The sequence below is a fragment of the Dermacentor variabilis genome, chromosome 4 (genome assembly GCF_050947875.1).
Source record: "Dermacentor variabilis isolate Ectoservices chromosome 4, ASM5094787v1, whole genome shotgun sequence".
Classification (NCBI taxonomy): Eukaryota; Metazoa; Arthropoda; class Arachnida; order Ixodida; family Ixodidae; genus Dermacentor; species Dermacentor variabilis.
Genome location: NC_134571.1, coordinates 168271861 through 168289217, shown reverse-complemented (window position 1 = coordinate 168289217; position 17357 = coordinate 168271861). Strand labels below are relative to the sequence as shown.

The following is a 17357-nucleotide window of genomic DNA, read 5'->3' as shown; positions in this document are numbered from 1 at the left end:
TTTTCTTTTCAGATATTCTACCGTAAGGTTGCGATTAATAAAGAAACTTACCTAAAGAAATCATCATACCCTAAAAATACGTGAATACCGGCCCAGGACGTGCTTGTTCGCTAGCTCTTTTTCCAGCGCTATCGTACAACCTGCCTGACTAGCAAGTACGTTGCCAAATTTAAAAGTTGTTTATATCTATGCGGCAACCCCCCTCCTGTTGCAACGTCTAAAGGTCAATGCGGGGTCATCCTTGAATAAAAAAGATATGCAAGCATGATCGAGGACGAAGACAGCACGTCTTCTAGAGCCATTGCAGTACTTACCGTTTTCAGAACCAGGACTACTGTTCTGGATTTCTAGAGTGTCGAAGTAGCGAGGGTGGAAGGCGTATTTCTCGGGTTCGAAGTAGGCGTCCGACATACCCATGACATCTGCAAGGGAGGGTTGAAAAATTAGTCACGTGCGAACGGAAACAAGCAGAAATTACAATACCGACTTTCATATACACTGATGCACATACGCCACGCTTTAATTAAATGACGAGCAAAAAGCTATATAGTCGCGTCATGCTACGGAAGCGTAACGTTACCCACAGCTTTATTATTGGCAGCTTATTTGCCTTCGATCTACCCAATTCTGATTGCTTTTTTTTTTCTCCGTGTTGGCCTTCTATGTCTCACTACATGCAATCGTCTCTCAGACAGTCCAACCGTAACCGATCTACAATGACTATCTGCGCGCTCGCGAGCTCCAAGCTGCAGAGTGCGATTAAGCATACATTAAACGAGCGCACGCAGCTCGCGGCAAGTGCAACGAATGCAGGGTGCGCTGCGTAAATCGACGGTCAAGCGGCGCGCGACAAAGTGCGAAGCCGGTCGGTCATGACCGCGGAGCGAAACAAATCAAGCCGCGTACAGTCGATACGCGAACGACAAACGCACGCGCGCGCGTTCCGCCTCAATGCGCGCCTCGGCCCGGCCGAGTGAGATACGGCGAAATTAAAGATGCGGCAACCGCCCGGGATGTCGTCACGACGCGGTTCTGTTCGGCCACACCCGACAGGAGCCGCACAAGAATCGGGAGAGGGAGTCCCCAAATGTACCGCGCGCGGGCGAGCAGAAATCGGTCGCCATCGTTCAGTGGACACGAGCTCGGACACATGTGCGCACGATTGCTCGAGAACCGGGCGAACGGGCTTGCGTAACTCCACTCGGCCTACACGCCGAATCGGGTAGAAGAATCGGCGAGCTGCATCGTCCAGGAAGACGAAGACACGCGCATCGGCGATACAGTGGTGGTCGCAACGGGACGCAATAACTAATGCGCACGAGAGTTTCTCGGCGGTGCAGAAAGAACGAAAGCTCACCAGTATAGCTCGCTCTCGTGCCGGCTCGCTTGCGTCATTCCAGGTAACGAGAGGATGACGTTTTCGTTAGGAAATCGGGTATTAAGCCATGTGGAAGAAGAGCGTTGCGCAGATACTGCTGAACACATTCAACGTGCGCTTGATTTACAAAATGCACCTTCAGTTTATGGGTACCCTGCGTGACTGATCACTTTTTTTCTGTCGAAACTTTCCCATTTGTCCGTATGGTGCTCGTATTCGGGCGTGGTGGATTAAGGTTTATGTGCATTATGTGCTTACACTGGCAATGGAATTCTTGAGATTCAGCGCACAGCAGACACACACGCCGGCCAATGTCGACTGCAAGAACGTTATCAGCGAAGGTAACCAGCGAATGACAAATAGCATTTTTCTAACCAATTAAAGAGCTTGTGAATTCCGCTACTCTTGAGCATATTTTTAGACGCCCTGATATGCGAATATACTATTTGCGAGTTTACTTATGAATATGCTAAGGTTCCGTTCAAGAATACTAGGATCAAAAAAGTCGCAGTTTCCCCCAATATCAAATTAGTGGGTAGCTATACGAATTAAAGATAATAGCTTTATCGGCCGTATAAACTTCCAAACGTAGGCGTACTGACTAAATTAACGAGTATGGCGTCACGCGCGCACAAGCAAACATGAACACATCTCAATCAATGACCGCGGCAACTTGCTGTCGAAATGCTGGAGTGACGAAGCGCGGCAGCAACAGCGAGCGAACTGACATCCGTGTTGCCACTCGCATCCAACGCGCCGCGAAAACAGCGCGCGGCGGACTCTGTCCCCATCGCAGATGGCTTTCAAGCTCTAGCGGCCCGGGCTGCCCGGAGTAGAATGCGCACCCCCCTCTCCCTACCCTCCCCCTTCGGAGCCTTGCGGACGACAGAGATACCCTCGCACGCTTTCTCTGGAGCATAGTACAGCATACGACGCGCGGCGTCGATTTTATTGTCCTTTGACTTTATACGGAACCTAAAGCCGACGCCGACGACACAAACGGCCCTAGGTTGTGATTAGTTTATTGCTATAGCAATAAACTAATCACAACCACCCTCAGTTATCTACGTCGACAACCGACCGCACTTGTAGGCGGCTTCGCCACATATAGATTCTCAGTGCAGCAAAGCCGACTTTCGCCAGACAAAGCCACATAGTGACGAAGGCTAGGCAGCGCAAAGTGTCGCCATTATTTGATACCTTAAAACGGACTGCCACTGTGGGTAATTTCGGTGTGACTAATTCAGGGTACTGAAGCCACGAAGTAAACGAGAAAGTTCTCATAGCTACAAGCACTACATTTAATGTCAGAGCACCGCAGCTGCTAACGTAGCTGACGAGTTTCGACAACCGATGCGGCAGCTCTGGAAATCCCAGTGACTGGCTTCGTATACCTTGTTCTAACTCAAAGAAAGTACAGCGAAATATCCGAGGTATAAATGGATAGCTCAAGGTTTCTTTGAGGAAGGGGCATCGGGTTAAAAGTGTCTCACTGTGGAAGCCCTCCCATGCGAAGCTCGGTGTAGTGATTTGAGCGTTTCTTTCGCACTAGAACACGGCTGGATCCGTTCACCAAAGGACGTGACTGCCTCGGGCCAGTACTTGTTGCCGTATATTACACACATCCTTGAAGTAAAGCTCCTGTTCTTTCTCACCCAGAAACGAACGAAAATCGAGACACCTTCACAGCAGCTGAACGTTAACTTTGAACATACATGACATACGTGTACATTACTTCCCACCCAAGTGCTTACGTCAGTAGTGCTATAGACACCGAACGTTTGATGGCGGTTGCATTGCCTCTTGATGCGCGGAGGACCCATTATTTTGCATTCTCGTGTAAACGGAAGTACAAAAAGAAGAACCACGGCAGCGGTGCCACTCACTGCGCGACGCGGCCGCGGCCGCGGTGCTGTTGCCCAGGTGTCGCTGCACCTCCTCGTAGAGGCGGTGTCCGTAAGAGGGCGCGTGGGCGCGGAACTCGTCCAGGCTCATGCGGCACAGGTGCTCGCCGGTGAAGGAGGCGAACGCGGTCATGTTGATCTCGTCGTCCACGATCTCGACCTGGTTGTGGCTCGTCCAGGCGACCAGCCACTCGAGCACGTCGTGGGACTGCCAGTGCTGGATGGGTAGGCTCTGCCACCGGCTCTCGCCCAGGTCCAGCACGTCCGTCGGGAACGTGTCGCCTGCGCGAGCGCCGCCGCACCGCTACGTCACAAGATCACGTGGGACTCTATGCGAAAAACCCCGCAGCGTGGGCTTTTCATCGTAAAGAGAGGCATCCGCTTACGTTGACAGCAGTTGCGGCTTCGCGATAGGGGCAGATGCAGGATTAGGCCGCCAAGTCGTGCTGAGGCGTCCTTTATTTTTTCGCGGGAGTGGCGCCCTGGCTACGTCGCAGTAAGTGCGAACTCTAACGAACCCGCTTGCGCTTCTAATCTATAGAACCCGCTCAACGTGTTATTGCGGGACACCGACCACGAGAAGACGAAGAGGTTTATTGAATCGAAAAGGCAGAGAGCTCGACCGGAAAATCGAGTATCTGGCCAGCTACTCTGCGCAAGGGAAAGCGGTAAGAGGAAAAGAAAGAGGGTCACAAAACAGACGGTACTAACTGGAAACCTAACTGTCAGCTACGTCATGGCAACTGTTCTTGACAAATTTCGAAAACGCGAGGGAACGCACAAAGATGCTGCTAGCCGAGAACCTATATGCTAGCACTCCGGCACTATAACCGTACCAAACTTAATAAAACGCTGTAACAGCCCTAAGTACTGTTACGCTCTTTTCTTATTTCATTTCATCCCCGAGAGAGCATTCTAGCCACGACGCTAAACCAAGAGGTGTAAGAGAATTGTCGCGACGTCACTTCCGTCCCAGTCCGCATTGCCAGCGGGCTCTGTTTCGCAGTCACGCGCACGTACCTTCGTAAGGTATGGGCCTGGAGGGAGCCATGAGGTCCATGTGTTGTAAGGAGGGTGTCACGTGGTCTGAACCGTCCAGGCCGATGGGCTGCAGGTTGCAGTACGCGTTCTTGTCCTCCTCGGACGGGTCGTACATGAACTGTTCGTCTGTGCTGAACGGGGACTGCACATGCGCGAGGGAGAAGCAAAAAAAAATCCCGCTAATCAACCCGCAACTTGTTGTGCGCTAAACGTGGCAGTAATAAAGACAGTGCGGCTTCGCAAATAGTGGCACACACAGGCGTGGAACACCGCCAATCATTATCATTTTTTTTTTTTTTGTCGTCTGATGGTGCCTCGCGACTTTGCAGTCTGGCATGAGTGCTGTGAAACTAACCAGCACAGACTGTTTCAGCGCGAAGTAAAAGCGTCCCACAATTACGCTATAGTTAAGGAACGGCCACCCTCTGTAATATGTGTACCTAAATTGAGACCGACACAACGCGACAGCCAATATGTGCATAAACCGCTAGACTGTCGCAGAATCAAAGTGCTGAGTATTTAGAACAGAAGTTAGCGTACCTCATGGGTCCCCATGAGGTCTGTCTGGTTGAGCATCATTCTGTAGGCGAGGTTCTGCGTCCGGGACTGGACTCTGCAACAATACGGAAACAAGAAAGCGGAATTGTAAGTATACTGAAACCATTCTACAGCGCAAAGTACCCCTCGTCAGTTTTGCACCGCTATGTACTTTTCAAACAACTTCCCTCATGCACAGAGGTTCGTCACATACGTTGGTTGAAATTCATTTGTTTATCCAGGATCAGTGCTGCCCTGCAATTAGCAAGCTACATAGCCTTGCATGTTTGCATCGTTTACGTTAGTGCTTGACTTGGACTCCACACCACATGTGCTTACAAGAAGATACACCTGAATCGTTATTGTTAATTCATTACCATAAATATACAGTTTTGGTCAAGTATGTTCAACGTCGATGTCCTTATGCAAAGTTGCCACGCATTCCTTTCATTCTAAGGTGCGCGTCAGTACGAACGACGCGTCACGAAGCCGAGAAAATTGCGCGCACAGCGATTCCGGCACATCGTGCGTAGCTTTTCCCGCCGGACACGTGGCCGCCTGGTTCCACCAGAGCGCGCCACTGTCACGCGCCGTCTTCAAGAGGCCCGTCGGCCCTTGTACAGCGGTCCCCGCTGCGACAGGAGTGTTTACCGAGGTAACCGCGAGCTAAGCGACATGAAGCGCAACGGAAGAGAACAAGTGCCGCAAAAAACGCTTAGGGCTGCATGCGTCCCGAACAAAACGGCGCCTGTCACAGGCGCGTCACGCTGCCGTCTTCGAATGACACGGACCGACGCCGACGAGTCCTCCACGCTGCTCTGCGCCCAAGACAGCCGCAGTCCCGCAGCGCGTCGTAGCGGAACACGTGTCAGCGGAGGCCCGCATTTTTAGCCTGTCGTGTACTACCGTCGTTTGCCGCCGTACTACTAGTGCTACGGAGCGGTGTAGCCGCGCTTAATACAGACGAAACTGATCCCGTAGTGTACGCAGGCGAAACACAGCAGCGTATCCTCTGGGATGCTGCCCATGCCACGACGCTGCGTATGTGAACACCTGAGACGACTCCAATGCAAAGCGAAATCCGCGTAGCGCGAGACCTCCGGGGTGCGATAATGCGATACTGTAACGATTCCATTTCATCACTATTCCGTTCCGCCTTTCGGTCAGTGATCCGAGCGTTGAGCGGCGCTCAGCGTAGTCACCGACATCAGCGGGCCATGATCGGTTCATGACAACAAAAGGAATGAACTCGAGCATAATCCTGAAGTTATACCGGCCCTAGTACCACCCTAAAAGGACACTGAATCAGTTTAGACTGGTTGGGTGCTAGTTTAAAACTGTGGTATTCATTCGGGCGGGAAAGCGCTGTTTACCAGTGAACAAAAAAATTAAGGTTTAGCTTGCCTTGTCTTTTCAATACAGCGCAAGGAAACATCAGCGCCGGCACGTCAGTGCGACGTCACAAAATGATGCGCTAGTCAACCGGCGCTCCAACGAATACGAACGAGAAAAGAACGAAAGAAAGAAGGTGAGACGGAAGAGTAGGAAACTCCGAGGGTGGGGGAGGGGGTGGGGGTAGGACAATAAATCAACAATTGCTCGTCCGCCTCAATGCGACCCCGCTCGGATCCCGCGTCGCTTGTAGTCTCCCACTCCGCCTCGCCGTCCGCGAACGGAATGGCCACGCGTGCCTCCTCGTCGTTCAGGATGGCCGCCCAGCCGACGACCCAAGGAGCGGCCGCACGTGGGAGGATGGGCTCGCGTCGCCGACGCCACTGCCGACGACGCCGCTCCCGGCTCGCCGTAAGCGCGCCCATCTTACGGCGTAATGCGAGACCCCCGAGCGTGTGCTAACCGCGCCTGTGCGGCACGGATACTCGGCGCTTGCTGTGCTGTGCCTGAACTTCTGGAATTCGGTTCGCCGAGCTAAAGAGGCTCGCGAAGGCTAACATCGAGCCTAACGCACCGGATGGCTACACCATCGCTGTTTGCCGACGATATATCCACCATTAAGATGTTGCGGTACAGATGTCGTACTGAATCATCAGTTTAACTGCCCTGAGGTTCTGTTTGCACATCACTGTCTTTCTTGGTAATTATGGTCATTAGATATTCATCTGATCGGACCCTAAGTACGTCGCGAGCAGCCAGCAAGTGGCGGGGCGAAGTTTTTCGGGAACCAAGATGAAACGTGCCAGAACTTTAGCACGTTGCTTGCGGAGGAACGCTGTTTCTTTGGTGGCGATCGATTGGCAATGTTCAAGCTCGGTGTCGCTTCGTGTGCGCTGTTTATACCCTGCCATAACTCGGAGGCGACGGTCGCCAGATGCTTTTGTGCCTTCTTTCACGCTCGCAGGTCGCGCACCTTATGTGTTTACCTTCGCGCGGTCGAAGCGCGTCCGATAAGAGCCCATAAACATGTCCCAGGCCAGACGTGACGCAAAATAATAGATTAGAAGCAAATTTATGTAGCCCTCACCCCTTGCGTACGTGCGACCCGCCGGGGTTTTTCCGTCTCATGTATGCCGCACGATTTCCTACGGTACGTGTTCCAGATATACACGCTTCGGAGCGTGTAAAGTTCGATGGGGGCCACGTGCACTGTACACGTGCACGTGGCTTCTACAGACCAGCACATATCGGTGTCTGTCCGCTCTCCACGAGGCTTACCCCGACGTGTATCGCGACGACGCCTGCCCGTCCTGCAGCCAGACCTCCACTCTACCTCACATGCTCTGGGAGTGCGGGTCGACATACCCCAAGTTCACCAAGGAGGAGTGGGACTCGCTTCTGCGTAGCCCCGCTCTAGAAAAGCAAATCCTGGCCGTCCGGCGTGCTCGCGACCGGGCCGGTGGGCTAGACCTGCCGGTCCCGACGTGGGACTAGCCGGGTGCGCGACGCGTTCGCGTCCTCGCCGGACCTGCAATTCACTCACTCACTCACTCACTGTACACGTGACTTAGTAGACAAACTGCGAGCGGCACCGAAGGAAATGCTTGGTCGATCGCTGGGCTTCGACGTCGCGAAGATTAACGCTGCGAGAGACGCTGCATATATATTGGAGCGCTCCGCAGCAATTTTGATGGCCTGGCGGTCTTAAATGCAACGCCGAAGCGCGTATATCTATGCATTGCGCTACCGTATAGGAATGCGGCGGCGGCCGCTGCGACCGAGCATGTCACCCTCGACCTAGTGTTCCGCAGTTGAGCGCCACTGACACCAAGGCACCGCGACGGGTGACACAAAAGAAAGAGACAGTACAGCGAGCCTTGCCCGCGCGTATACGAGCGCACTTTTATGCTGATTTCATAGGTAAGCGAATATCGCCGTCGGATAAAGGCCACAGAAAACGTGCTCGCTGGCTCTTCCATTCCGGTCCGTCAAGGAACAACCGTCTCGAAGCCGCCCCGGTACATAACGCCTCTCCGAAGTCGACGAGTGGATACAAAAAAAAAAAAAAAAACGGGTCTGCAGCGACTATAGACGGCCGTTCAGCGTTTCTATCAAGACGACGCTGGGTCACTGCGCGTCTGCTGTTTTGTTTCTGCTTCTGTTCTTTTCCGCGATGCGGTGGAAGCACGCACGGCGATACCTGCCGTCGCGCATGTCAGTTCCGCGTGGCATGAAAGCACGTCGCACTGCTCACCCTCCCCCCCCCCCCCCACCACCCAGCCCTCCACCTGCTATACCTGCTTAGACAACGGGCACTATATACGTCGAGAGAGCGGGTGTGCGGTCGCCATTAGGCCTAGCGATTCCCGAATGCACCAGCGAGAGGGAAAGGGGGTACGACGGACGGCATCATCGGCAGTTTGCCGCGAGGCGGCAGGAGAGGGAGGGAATGTCGTGCAGTCAGAGAGAGAGAGAGGGGCGTGCAACGTGACGCGAGCATTAGGGGGCTCCCCTCCCGCAGAGGGGGCCGCGCCGTCCCTTTCCGAAGATATCATTCTAATCGGGCGTTCGCCACGCCGTCCCATCGCTGGCAGAACTCGTTCGCCGAGTGGCCAACAACGACGTCGTAGACGGGGCTCTCGCGAAGCGCGCATTGCCTGAGTGTATACGTGAAGCACCGAACTGCGGGGCTGACGCGTCCGTAAGCAGTGTGTATACGCTAGGCAGCTGGACGCAAGTGGACGGCAAACGCTATATATATGCACCGTCAGCATTGGAGTTGAACTTGTTTCCTGACAGAGGAGTGTCAGTATCGAATTGTTTCTTTTTTCTTCTTTTCCAAGGGATGGCCTCACGTACAGCGTATTTGAAGCCAAGCTGAAAGCCAGCATTCAGGACAAAAAAAAAAAAAAACGACACGAGCTCACCACTGAACGGTGCATCCTATACCGTGCTCTTCTCTAGTCATATCATTATCAAAAAAACCCACTACTTCACCGTCTGGCAGCGTACGTAAACTTGTCAAAAAAGGAAAGCAGTGTCGCGTTTATCGAGAAAACGCGTTTGGCCACGGACACAGCGCAAACCGAGGAACCGAGACACTTGGTGCTCCGAGCTGGCGACAAGGCCGCGAGGACACGGTCTCGCCATTACAGTCATCCATTAACGTTACCAGCATAGAGTTGCAAACGAAACTTTGCCCGCCAAGTCCACTCGTCTCCGGAAACATACATTATTTGTCCCAAAGAGTAATCGATTAGCCAGCTCAGAAAGAACGGATACTTTTTTTTTCTTTCCTCTAAGTTCGTGGATGCGCGCAGCCCGAGAGTAGCCTGGAACGAGCGCTGTTCCGCACGAGCTGGCCCGGTATCTGCCTCGCGCGAGTCACTACAGCGCGTCAACAACATCGCGGGCGAAACGCGCGCGTCCTCAAGCAAAATGCGCGCGGGGCCGGCGAGCAGCCCGAGGCGCCGCGCGAATCCCGGAGCGAGGATATCAGACATGGCGGCCACCTCTTGTTGCCATCAGCTGCGCGCTCGGCCGCCTCTTCTGCGTGTGTATATATATATACATCGGAGCTTCTCTTCGGAGGAACCAAATCGAAGCCGGTGGCGCAGAAGGCGGCAATCTGCGCACAACCGGCGGGCGAGCCATTTGGGCGGCCGTAGATAGAGAATGGGGGGAGGCGGCGGCGATAGCAGCGCGGCGGCGAGAGCGCCTAACCGAATAACCCAGATCCGCGCGGCGGGCCATCGGCGGCTTCCCAATTAAAGCGCCGCGGGCTAGGACGAAGAAGGAGCGCGAACGCGGATGTGGCTGCCACCCCCCCCCCCCTCGCAAACCCCTGCGGCCGAACGACGCCGCCTTGTCGAGCGACCTTCCCCGCCTGCCGCAGCCACTGGGTCACCCTTCTCGGCGACGACTGAGCGACACGTCGTCGTCGGTGTTGGTAGGCCGACCACGACACACGACGCTCTGCGGAGATCTCGTGCACGCGGACGGGAAGGCACGTGTCGTTCGGGGCGGAGGATCGTGCGACGTCTTTTTGCGAGGAGAGCAACATCGAGCAAACTCCCTCCCTCTTTCGCTATATCCTGCAGCCTGAAGCCCCGTATACCGTTGCTTAAACGGCGCTTGTGTCGTGAGTAGCGAAGATCGAGGGTCCCGGTGCAATATCCAATTTCGCAACCGTCGTCTGTAAAGTTTTCTGTACGTTTCTAACTTCCTGCGCGTTTGTGGAATAAATCATTTGATTTGTTTTTCTGTCCTTCGGGTCTGCAGACGCACTCGATGCTTTTTTTCTTTCCAAGTCCCCTGCTGGCGGCATCGGCTCAGCCCCAGCGATGCACTACAAAAAAATGAAACAGTCGACCATAGAGGCGCTCGTACAAAGGCGAACTGTCAAGCAGCGCGCTCGCTTTTCTGTCCTAATCAACCTGATTATTTTTTTCACCATTCTTTTAAGTCAGTATAAGAATCCAAACAAACACGTCAACATGAAACGCAGCGCGACTCGAGAGTACATCTCCGAGTCTGCAGGAGGCCCGAACGACTTCCACATAGAACCCGCGACACCAGCATAAGCGAGCCAAATTTTGTACAAATTGTTTCAAAATTTTAAACACCGCAGCGTTTCGTATGCGCATACATATCTAACGGTCGCGAGGTCCCCTCCCGCGTAATGCAAAGCAGACGGTGTGCAGCCGAATGCTCCGGCTCGTAATGCGAGACAGCTATAGGACTCGGTCGCGTGTGCTCCAGCGGATGCTAATGGTTGCCTCGGAGAAAAAGCCGGTCTCCATCCTGGGCGAGGAGGGGTCGCCGTGCGCCGCGCTGACCCATTGCGACCCGACGCGACCTTCCCACCCCCATCGAGAAAGAAAGAAATACCCGCGGGAGGAGAGGGTAAACGGGGAGGTTACACGAGAATCCCGGTTCCGCATTTTCCGACGAGGCGTGTGGGGCTCTTAATTTCTTGTCTGTTCTTTTTTTTTTTTATGTCAAGCCACTGCTGAAGCGTACAGCGAGAGCTTGCTGTCTGCGCTACTGATGTCCCTCTAAACTAACCATACGACGTAGTGTGATGCTTCTGTTTGCGCAATGGCCTTGACGCCTCTCTCCCATTGCATTCGCGCGTCTTCGGCGGCTACAGCAGCTAGCTCACGTAGTAGAAACTCGTTATAACGAAATGTGCTGGAATGTTCCCCGAACGGCGCGATCCAACGTATTTGCATCGCAGGAAATTGCACTCATTTGCATTTAGTAGGCGACTATAACTCTAACCTATAGGAAACGCTCTCGCGCGCATTCGTGGTGAATTTGAAACAAAAGCGTATATTAAACGAAGGAAAATCTGGGGGCGGGTGGAGGGGGGAAAGCAACCGACAAGATGTTCCTAGGAGAAAAAGCTTTTCCGTGTTCGGCTTTCGCTACTCAGTTTTCCAGACAGTAATCGTGTCGAGTCGGCAGTCAGGCTGACCAAACCAGCCTCGGCGCTCCCGTGCACCGTAGCGCCGACGAATCGTACCCTTATGCGTAGTGACACAACTTTCTGCCCGACAAGCGGACGAACGAATCGCGCTGCGCGTGTAAGCGCACGCAGCTTTGGAGACAGTCATATGCGCTAGCACGCATCACCCATGACGCAATGACACTCGGCGACAAGTGCGTTTTTGCCAACCCTTCTCTTTGGCAGAACCTCTAGGTGTGTACCTCTACCTCTCCCTCTCCGTCACAATTAAAGAACAAAACTCCGTTTCTTTGTCCTCTTGAAAATTTTTATTTCCCTCCCCTTCTTTATGCTCCAGCCCATCAGCATCCTCCCCGACTGAGGAAGGGAGAGAGGGAGCTACGCGTATACGTAAACGTTGCTAAGCAAAGCAGTTGCTGTCCTAAAGAATACAAGTTGCCCCGTCGAAACGTCGGCTACCGCGACATTCCTCGTTTAGCCACATCGAGCACTGCTGCCTGTAGAGTACGTGTGCGAACAAAGTGCACCGCAAATAACGCCCAACGCCATATGGTTCGGCATTTCGGGCATAAATCTGCACCGAAACGCTGGTAGGCGGGGTTCTGTTTACTTTTGCACACGGAGACACATAATGCGTGAGCCGACATGCGGGCCATCGTCGAAAGCGGCTTCTTTCTTTTTCGTTCTTTTTTGTTAATACGCGCGTCATCCGAGCATGCGCGGGCCGTCATCAAGCCCAAGGTGCCCCGCCCGCCCCCTCGCACATCCGCCAACGGCAACGCCGCTCGAGGTCAGATCGTGCTCATCAGTGCTGCCGGCGCTCTTTGTCCTCGGATGGGACGCGCCTCGAACACAGCTCCACGCGAGGGGCAAGGCGCAGTGCATGTACGCGTCGCTCGTCTGAGAGACGACGGCGCGTTTCTGGTGGCCCCGCCTCAATTAGGAAAGCGGGCGAGTGTCGCGATGTCCTCTAGTTAATTCCTCGTGTCGCATTCGTTTTTTTTTTTCCTGTCTTTGCAGCGCGCCGACTTCTTTTTTTTTTTTTTTTTTGCGCACAGTTGACGTCACCATAGAGCTACTCCTGCTCGGCAGCGACAAGACGCCGAGGGGACGCGTTGCGAGACTGCGAGGCATACCAGAAGGTGGGAGGGGAGGGCTAGGGTTGTAGCACAGTTCTGATACGGAGTGCGCAGTGTTTATCGTATCCGGATGCACGCGGGACAAGGTTTCGCCGTCGTAGCCCTTTCTTCGAGGGGTACGATTCCTGCCCTCGGTGTCTGCGAACGTTCATATGAGCACCACGCAATGCGCGCGACCGTGCACAAACGACTTAAGACTATGTGGGTGTGGCGGAGTACATAGTGGAAGCCGTAGTAACGCTCTTATCAGTGCGCGCGGTCGTTTGGTTGCTCGGCTCACTCGTTCCTTCGTTTTCACTATAGGTAGCAGCTCTCAACAATGCATGTCGAATGGCTTTATTTTCTCTAAAGTTGAAGTTTGGGAGAGTTCGTGTGTGTGTGCGGTTCCTCTTCTTTTGTGTTACGTGATTCAATGCCCCTTTCCACAAGTAAGCATGGCTTTTATTTCGTCCGTAGTTTCTTCCGAAGAGCTGGGTACATAGACCCGTTCTCGACATTGTTGCGGTATCACGTGTAGAGAGCCAGAGCTACCTGCAATCTGAAGCAACCAGAACGTTAAATATAATTGACGCCTACGAGTATTGATTTTCCAGGAGGCGCAAACGCAGACGTCCGCTTTTATACTGACCACATTACCACCTGCTCCTCAAAAGCATTCTATAGATTCTCCTGTCCCGAGTTTCCAAGTGACAATTAGCGCTCGTCGCATAATCTCGGAGGCTTCCATGATCACATACACGTGCTCGTCTCAAACTTCGAAGGTGACATTTTTAAGCACAACATTAAAGAATACACAAAATAGGCGCCGGTGACGTCTTGTTCGGCAAACTGAGGCGCATCCTCCGGCGTTCACACTCGTCCCTCTTGCAAAGACACGGAGACAAAAACACCAGCAAAGTGGCGACATACGCAAGGAGCCACTCGCACGCGGCTAAAGCGGAGGCTCACGCCAGCAAAAAAAAAAAAAAAAAAAAGAAGAAGCAGCCACCGAGGCGTTAATACAATCGCGCTACGCTAACAAGCCTCTCATTTAAAGACTGGCGAGGACTCTTTTTGTTTTAAAGATGCAGCCACTCGACTACTGTCGAAACTCTCGTATTTCATCCTTGAAACGAGGCAAACAAATACAAGGCTTAACTCCACGACCGGCGCACCCAGTCGCACCTCCGCGTCGTGCACTTTCGAGCGGATAGCCTTGAGCGTCGTGCGAGAGGAAAGCCTCTCGAGCCCCCGGCTATGGACCCGGGTGTCCGATTAGAGCTCTGCTCGTGCGTACCACCCAGACCAGAAGCGGCGAAGCTCAAATTACAGGCGCCGGGGGGAAAGTGCCGCTTTCATAACGAGCCGGCGCCCTTTTTGCTTACAATTGCTATAAAGTTGATGACATTTAATAGCGCGCCCAGAAATAAAGACATCAAAGCGACAATGATGAGAGCTTTTGCCAAGAGCATTCTGCGGCGCAGATTGCCCAACGCAGGCCGAGAAGCTGCAGCGAGCGTAAATGCGCCAGAACACGGTGCATGGAGTCGTAAAACACGCGCGAGAAACGAAATGTGTGTATACAGTCTTGAAATGACCGTAAACGTGTGGCCTCCCGCAGCACATTTACCGGTGTTTTCGGCGCATCTGACCTCGAAATAAGTGCAAGGCGGCTCGCGTAAACACAAACAGCATACGATATACGCGGGCAAGGTTGCATCTTTTTCTTTCTTTGTTAACTCAACCGTTTCAAACACATGCGCTATAGCGTGCACACGTGTTACGTGCTGCGCGAAAATCGGCAATGGCGCACTGCCACACACTGCAGGACGACCACTATTCTAATGAACATTAAACTACAGACAAGCACACATGAGTCGAGATAAAACGTATCGATGCCCACACGCGACACTCTCTCAAGAAGTACCGCATACAAGCGGCCCGTTTTCGCAGTAACCGCATTGTGCAGGCACGGCACGGGATTTTGAAGCACCATCGTTCTAATTCGTGTGGTGAAACGAGCCACCATATAGGAGAACGGTATTATATATGCGAGAGTCGCACCATTTCTCGCTCGGCACTTAAGGAGTCGAAGATACTAAGGCGTCCAAGAGCATCAGCACCTGTCCTGCGTACTTCTCTGTCTGGTGTTGCCGTTATCTTTTTTGCGCTGCTTTTACCATGACGACCGAATAACTCGCCCAGTTGTACGCTCTACCGAAGATATGTGAACGCGGCCCTATTCGTTCGTTGCGTCACTTTAGCGTCAGCGCGAACGTGGGCGACAAGTCAAACAAAACCGAAACGAGACAATATTTCCCCACTTCGTCGCGATTCACGCGCAACAACGGAACGCGAGCCGACAGAGACGACGACGGTAGATACGGACGATAGCTCGACGCGTGGGCAAATTCCCGACGCACGAGTCCATTTCGAATCCTCCAGCATCCCGACGAAGACTAAAGAGAGCGCTGTGAGTTTCGTTGGCAGCGGTGCGCATTTCAATGAAGCGCGACCCGAGATTGGGACTCCTCTCCCTCCCTCTCTGACTTGCCCGCGGTACGCCTAAAATCGACGACGCACGTCGGCTAACGGAGTGCTTCGCTCGTTGCGGCATACAAGGGGGGAGGAGGGGACGTTGAACTTCTTCTCGAGGGATCTCTCTCTCTCTCTCTCTCTCTCTCTCTCTCTCTCTCTCTGCTCGACTCCGCTAGCCGTGCCCTCGTTCGGGGCGCCCGGGAGGCCAGCCGCGATCGCGTGCACCTCTGCGTCCGCCCGCAGCGGTCCTTCCTGCCCTTCGTTCGCGTATAAGGGGCCACAGTGGGACCAGGAATGCCGGTCGCCCAGGTTCGCGCCCCCGTCCCCCAGCCGAGCCTCCGCGTCCGCCGCCTGCGAGCCGCAATCGAAACGTCACAAACTGTGTTGGTATTCGGCGCACATTCGTCGAAAGACGGCGCGAGGAGACCCGAGTAGCGAAGGTATAAGGATGACCAGCGCGGCACAAACCGTTAGGACGAAACGCAAGGCGGAGATGACTTTCCGATTCCCGACAGCTTGTCGCAACGTTCTGTCGATGTCGACCCGACAACACAAACGCCGTCCTCGCGAGTTCGGGAAAATGTGCGCACGTTTCAGTACGCCTGGGCACCGCGACGTGGTTCGACGAAATTCGTTTGCCGTAAAGTGTTTCGTCTACGTCCGGCAAGACACATATCTTCAAATTTGGGTGTCGGGTGTCACTGGCTGTACGCACCGCGATCGCTCGGCGTCGCTCAAAGTTGCAACCTGGTCACGTACCCCTGCTAAGAGACACGAAGAAGTAGGCCAGACAGTTATTACCATCGGCACAGCGTCGTCATTGTTCGTGACAAACCGCTTTCAAACTCGGTCTACGCGAAATAATTACGAATACGTGATGGCGTTGGTGGAGAGGGTTTTCTTTTTCTTTCTTCCTTCCGTCTCGGTACCCACTTTTATTTCCCGAAACCGAGAGAACTCATCGAACATGCCGGCTCTCCAATAAGCGAGTCTCCGCCATTCGCAACGCCCTGGAAGCGCGTTCTACATCACAACACCCTTGCGAGAAGTGAAGTACCCGCACGACAAGTTCGCACATCATTCGCCCGTTAACGTAACACGACGAGGTCGCAGAAGAGATCAGGCATTCAAACGTACTCTCCAGTGCAGCCACGCGAGTCTTCGATTGCCACTAAACTTCCGGCTGCGGGGGTCTGTGCGCTGGCTGCTCGACCAAGCCCACGGTCACCCCCTGCAGGGGACACCGTTTGCGCGCAGCCCTGGCCGTCGGCGCGTGCATACACCCCGCAGAACGGAGGCGCTCCTCGCTGGCCCCGAGTCGCGCCTGGCTGCGCATCCTGCTCCCGCTGGGCGCGCGCAGTGCCAGTAGCCGCGCTCACTGGCTGCCGCCCTCCGTCGGCTCGCTGCACCCGAAAACAACGGCCGAGCACAGGCCGGCCCCAGCTTCGTACAACTCTCGTCTCTTAATCTCTGCTGCGCGCTGCCTCCCCCCCCCCCCCCGCCTAACTCCACTCGTTCGGCTTTATTCCCGCCATCGGTGCTTCTATATAGCTGTTTAGCATCAGCCACCTCCTCAGGTGGGCCCGGCGCTTTTCGGCGCACTCGTCGAGGCGGTGGCTCTCCACTTGGGCGCCGCTTCGTGCCTCGCTATCCTTAGCGTCTCCCTCGGGCACTTAAGCTGTTTAGCGATCCGGCCTGCCGCCGCGCGTAGGCAACGCGGCCACTTCGCGCGTGCTTCCTCTCGAGAGGAGCGAGGGGGAGCGCCTCGATGGTGAAGATGCAGCGCGCACCGTCGACGAGACGCTGTAATCGCCGAAGATCTGTATTCCGCGCTGGCGCCCGTTAGGCGGGCAGCTTAGGCGCACTCGCTTCTGAGGAAGCGCGCGAACGGTTGCGGACAGCTTTCGCGCGGCCTTCTCTGCGGACGAATCTATTCTTCCATCGAGATCGGCTTGACACGCCCGTACAGCCTACTTTAG

The 17357-nt window shown here is 54.2% G+C and overlaps 1 protein-coding gene across 4 annotated transcripts in view; it reads right to left on the bottom strand.

Moving 5' to 3' along the window:
* LOC142579926 (ETS homologous factor-like) overlaps window positions 1-17357 on the bottom strand; it is a 482035-nt gene that overhangs the window by 13596 nt on the left and 451082 nt on the right. For all 4 annotated transcript variants that reach the window (XM_075690602.1, XM_075690600.1, XM_075690601.1 and 1 more), the window contains exons 2-5: window positions 4864-4936; window positions 4303-4465; window positions 3265-3564; window positions 315-422 (exon numbers count right to left, since the gene is read on the bottom strand). In XM_075690602.1, the coding sequence (XP_075546717.1) occupies window positions 315-422; window positions 3265-3564; window positions 4303-4465; window positions 4864-4936 (644 nt within the window). The remainder of the gene's footprint in view (window positions 1-314; window positions 423-3264; window positions 3565-4302; window positions 4466-4863; window positions 4937-17357) is intronic.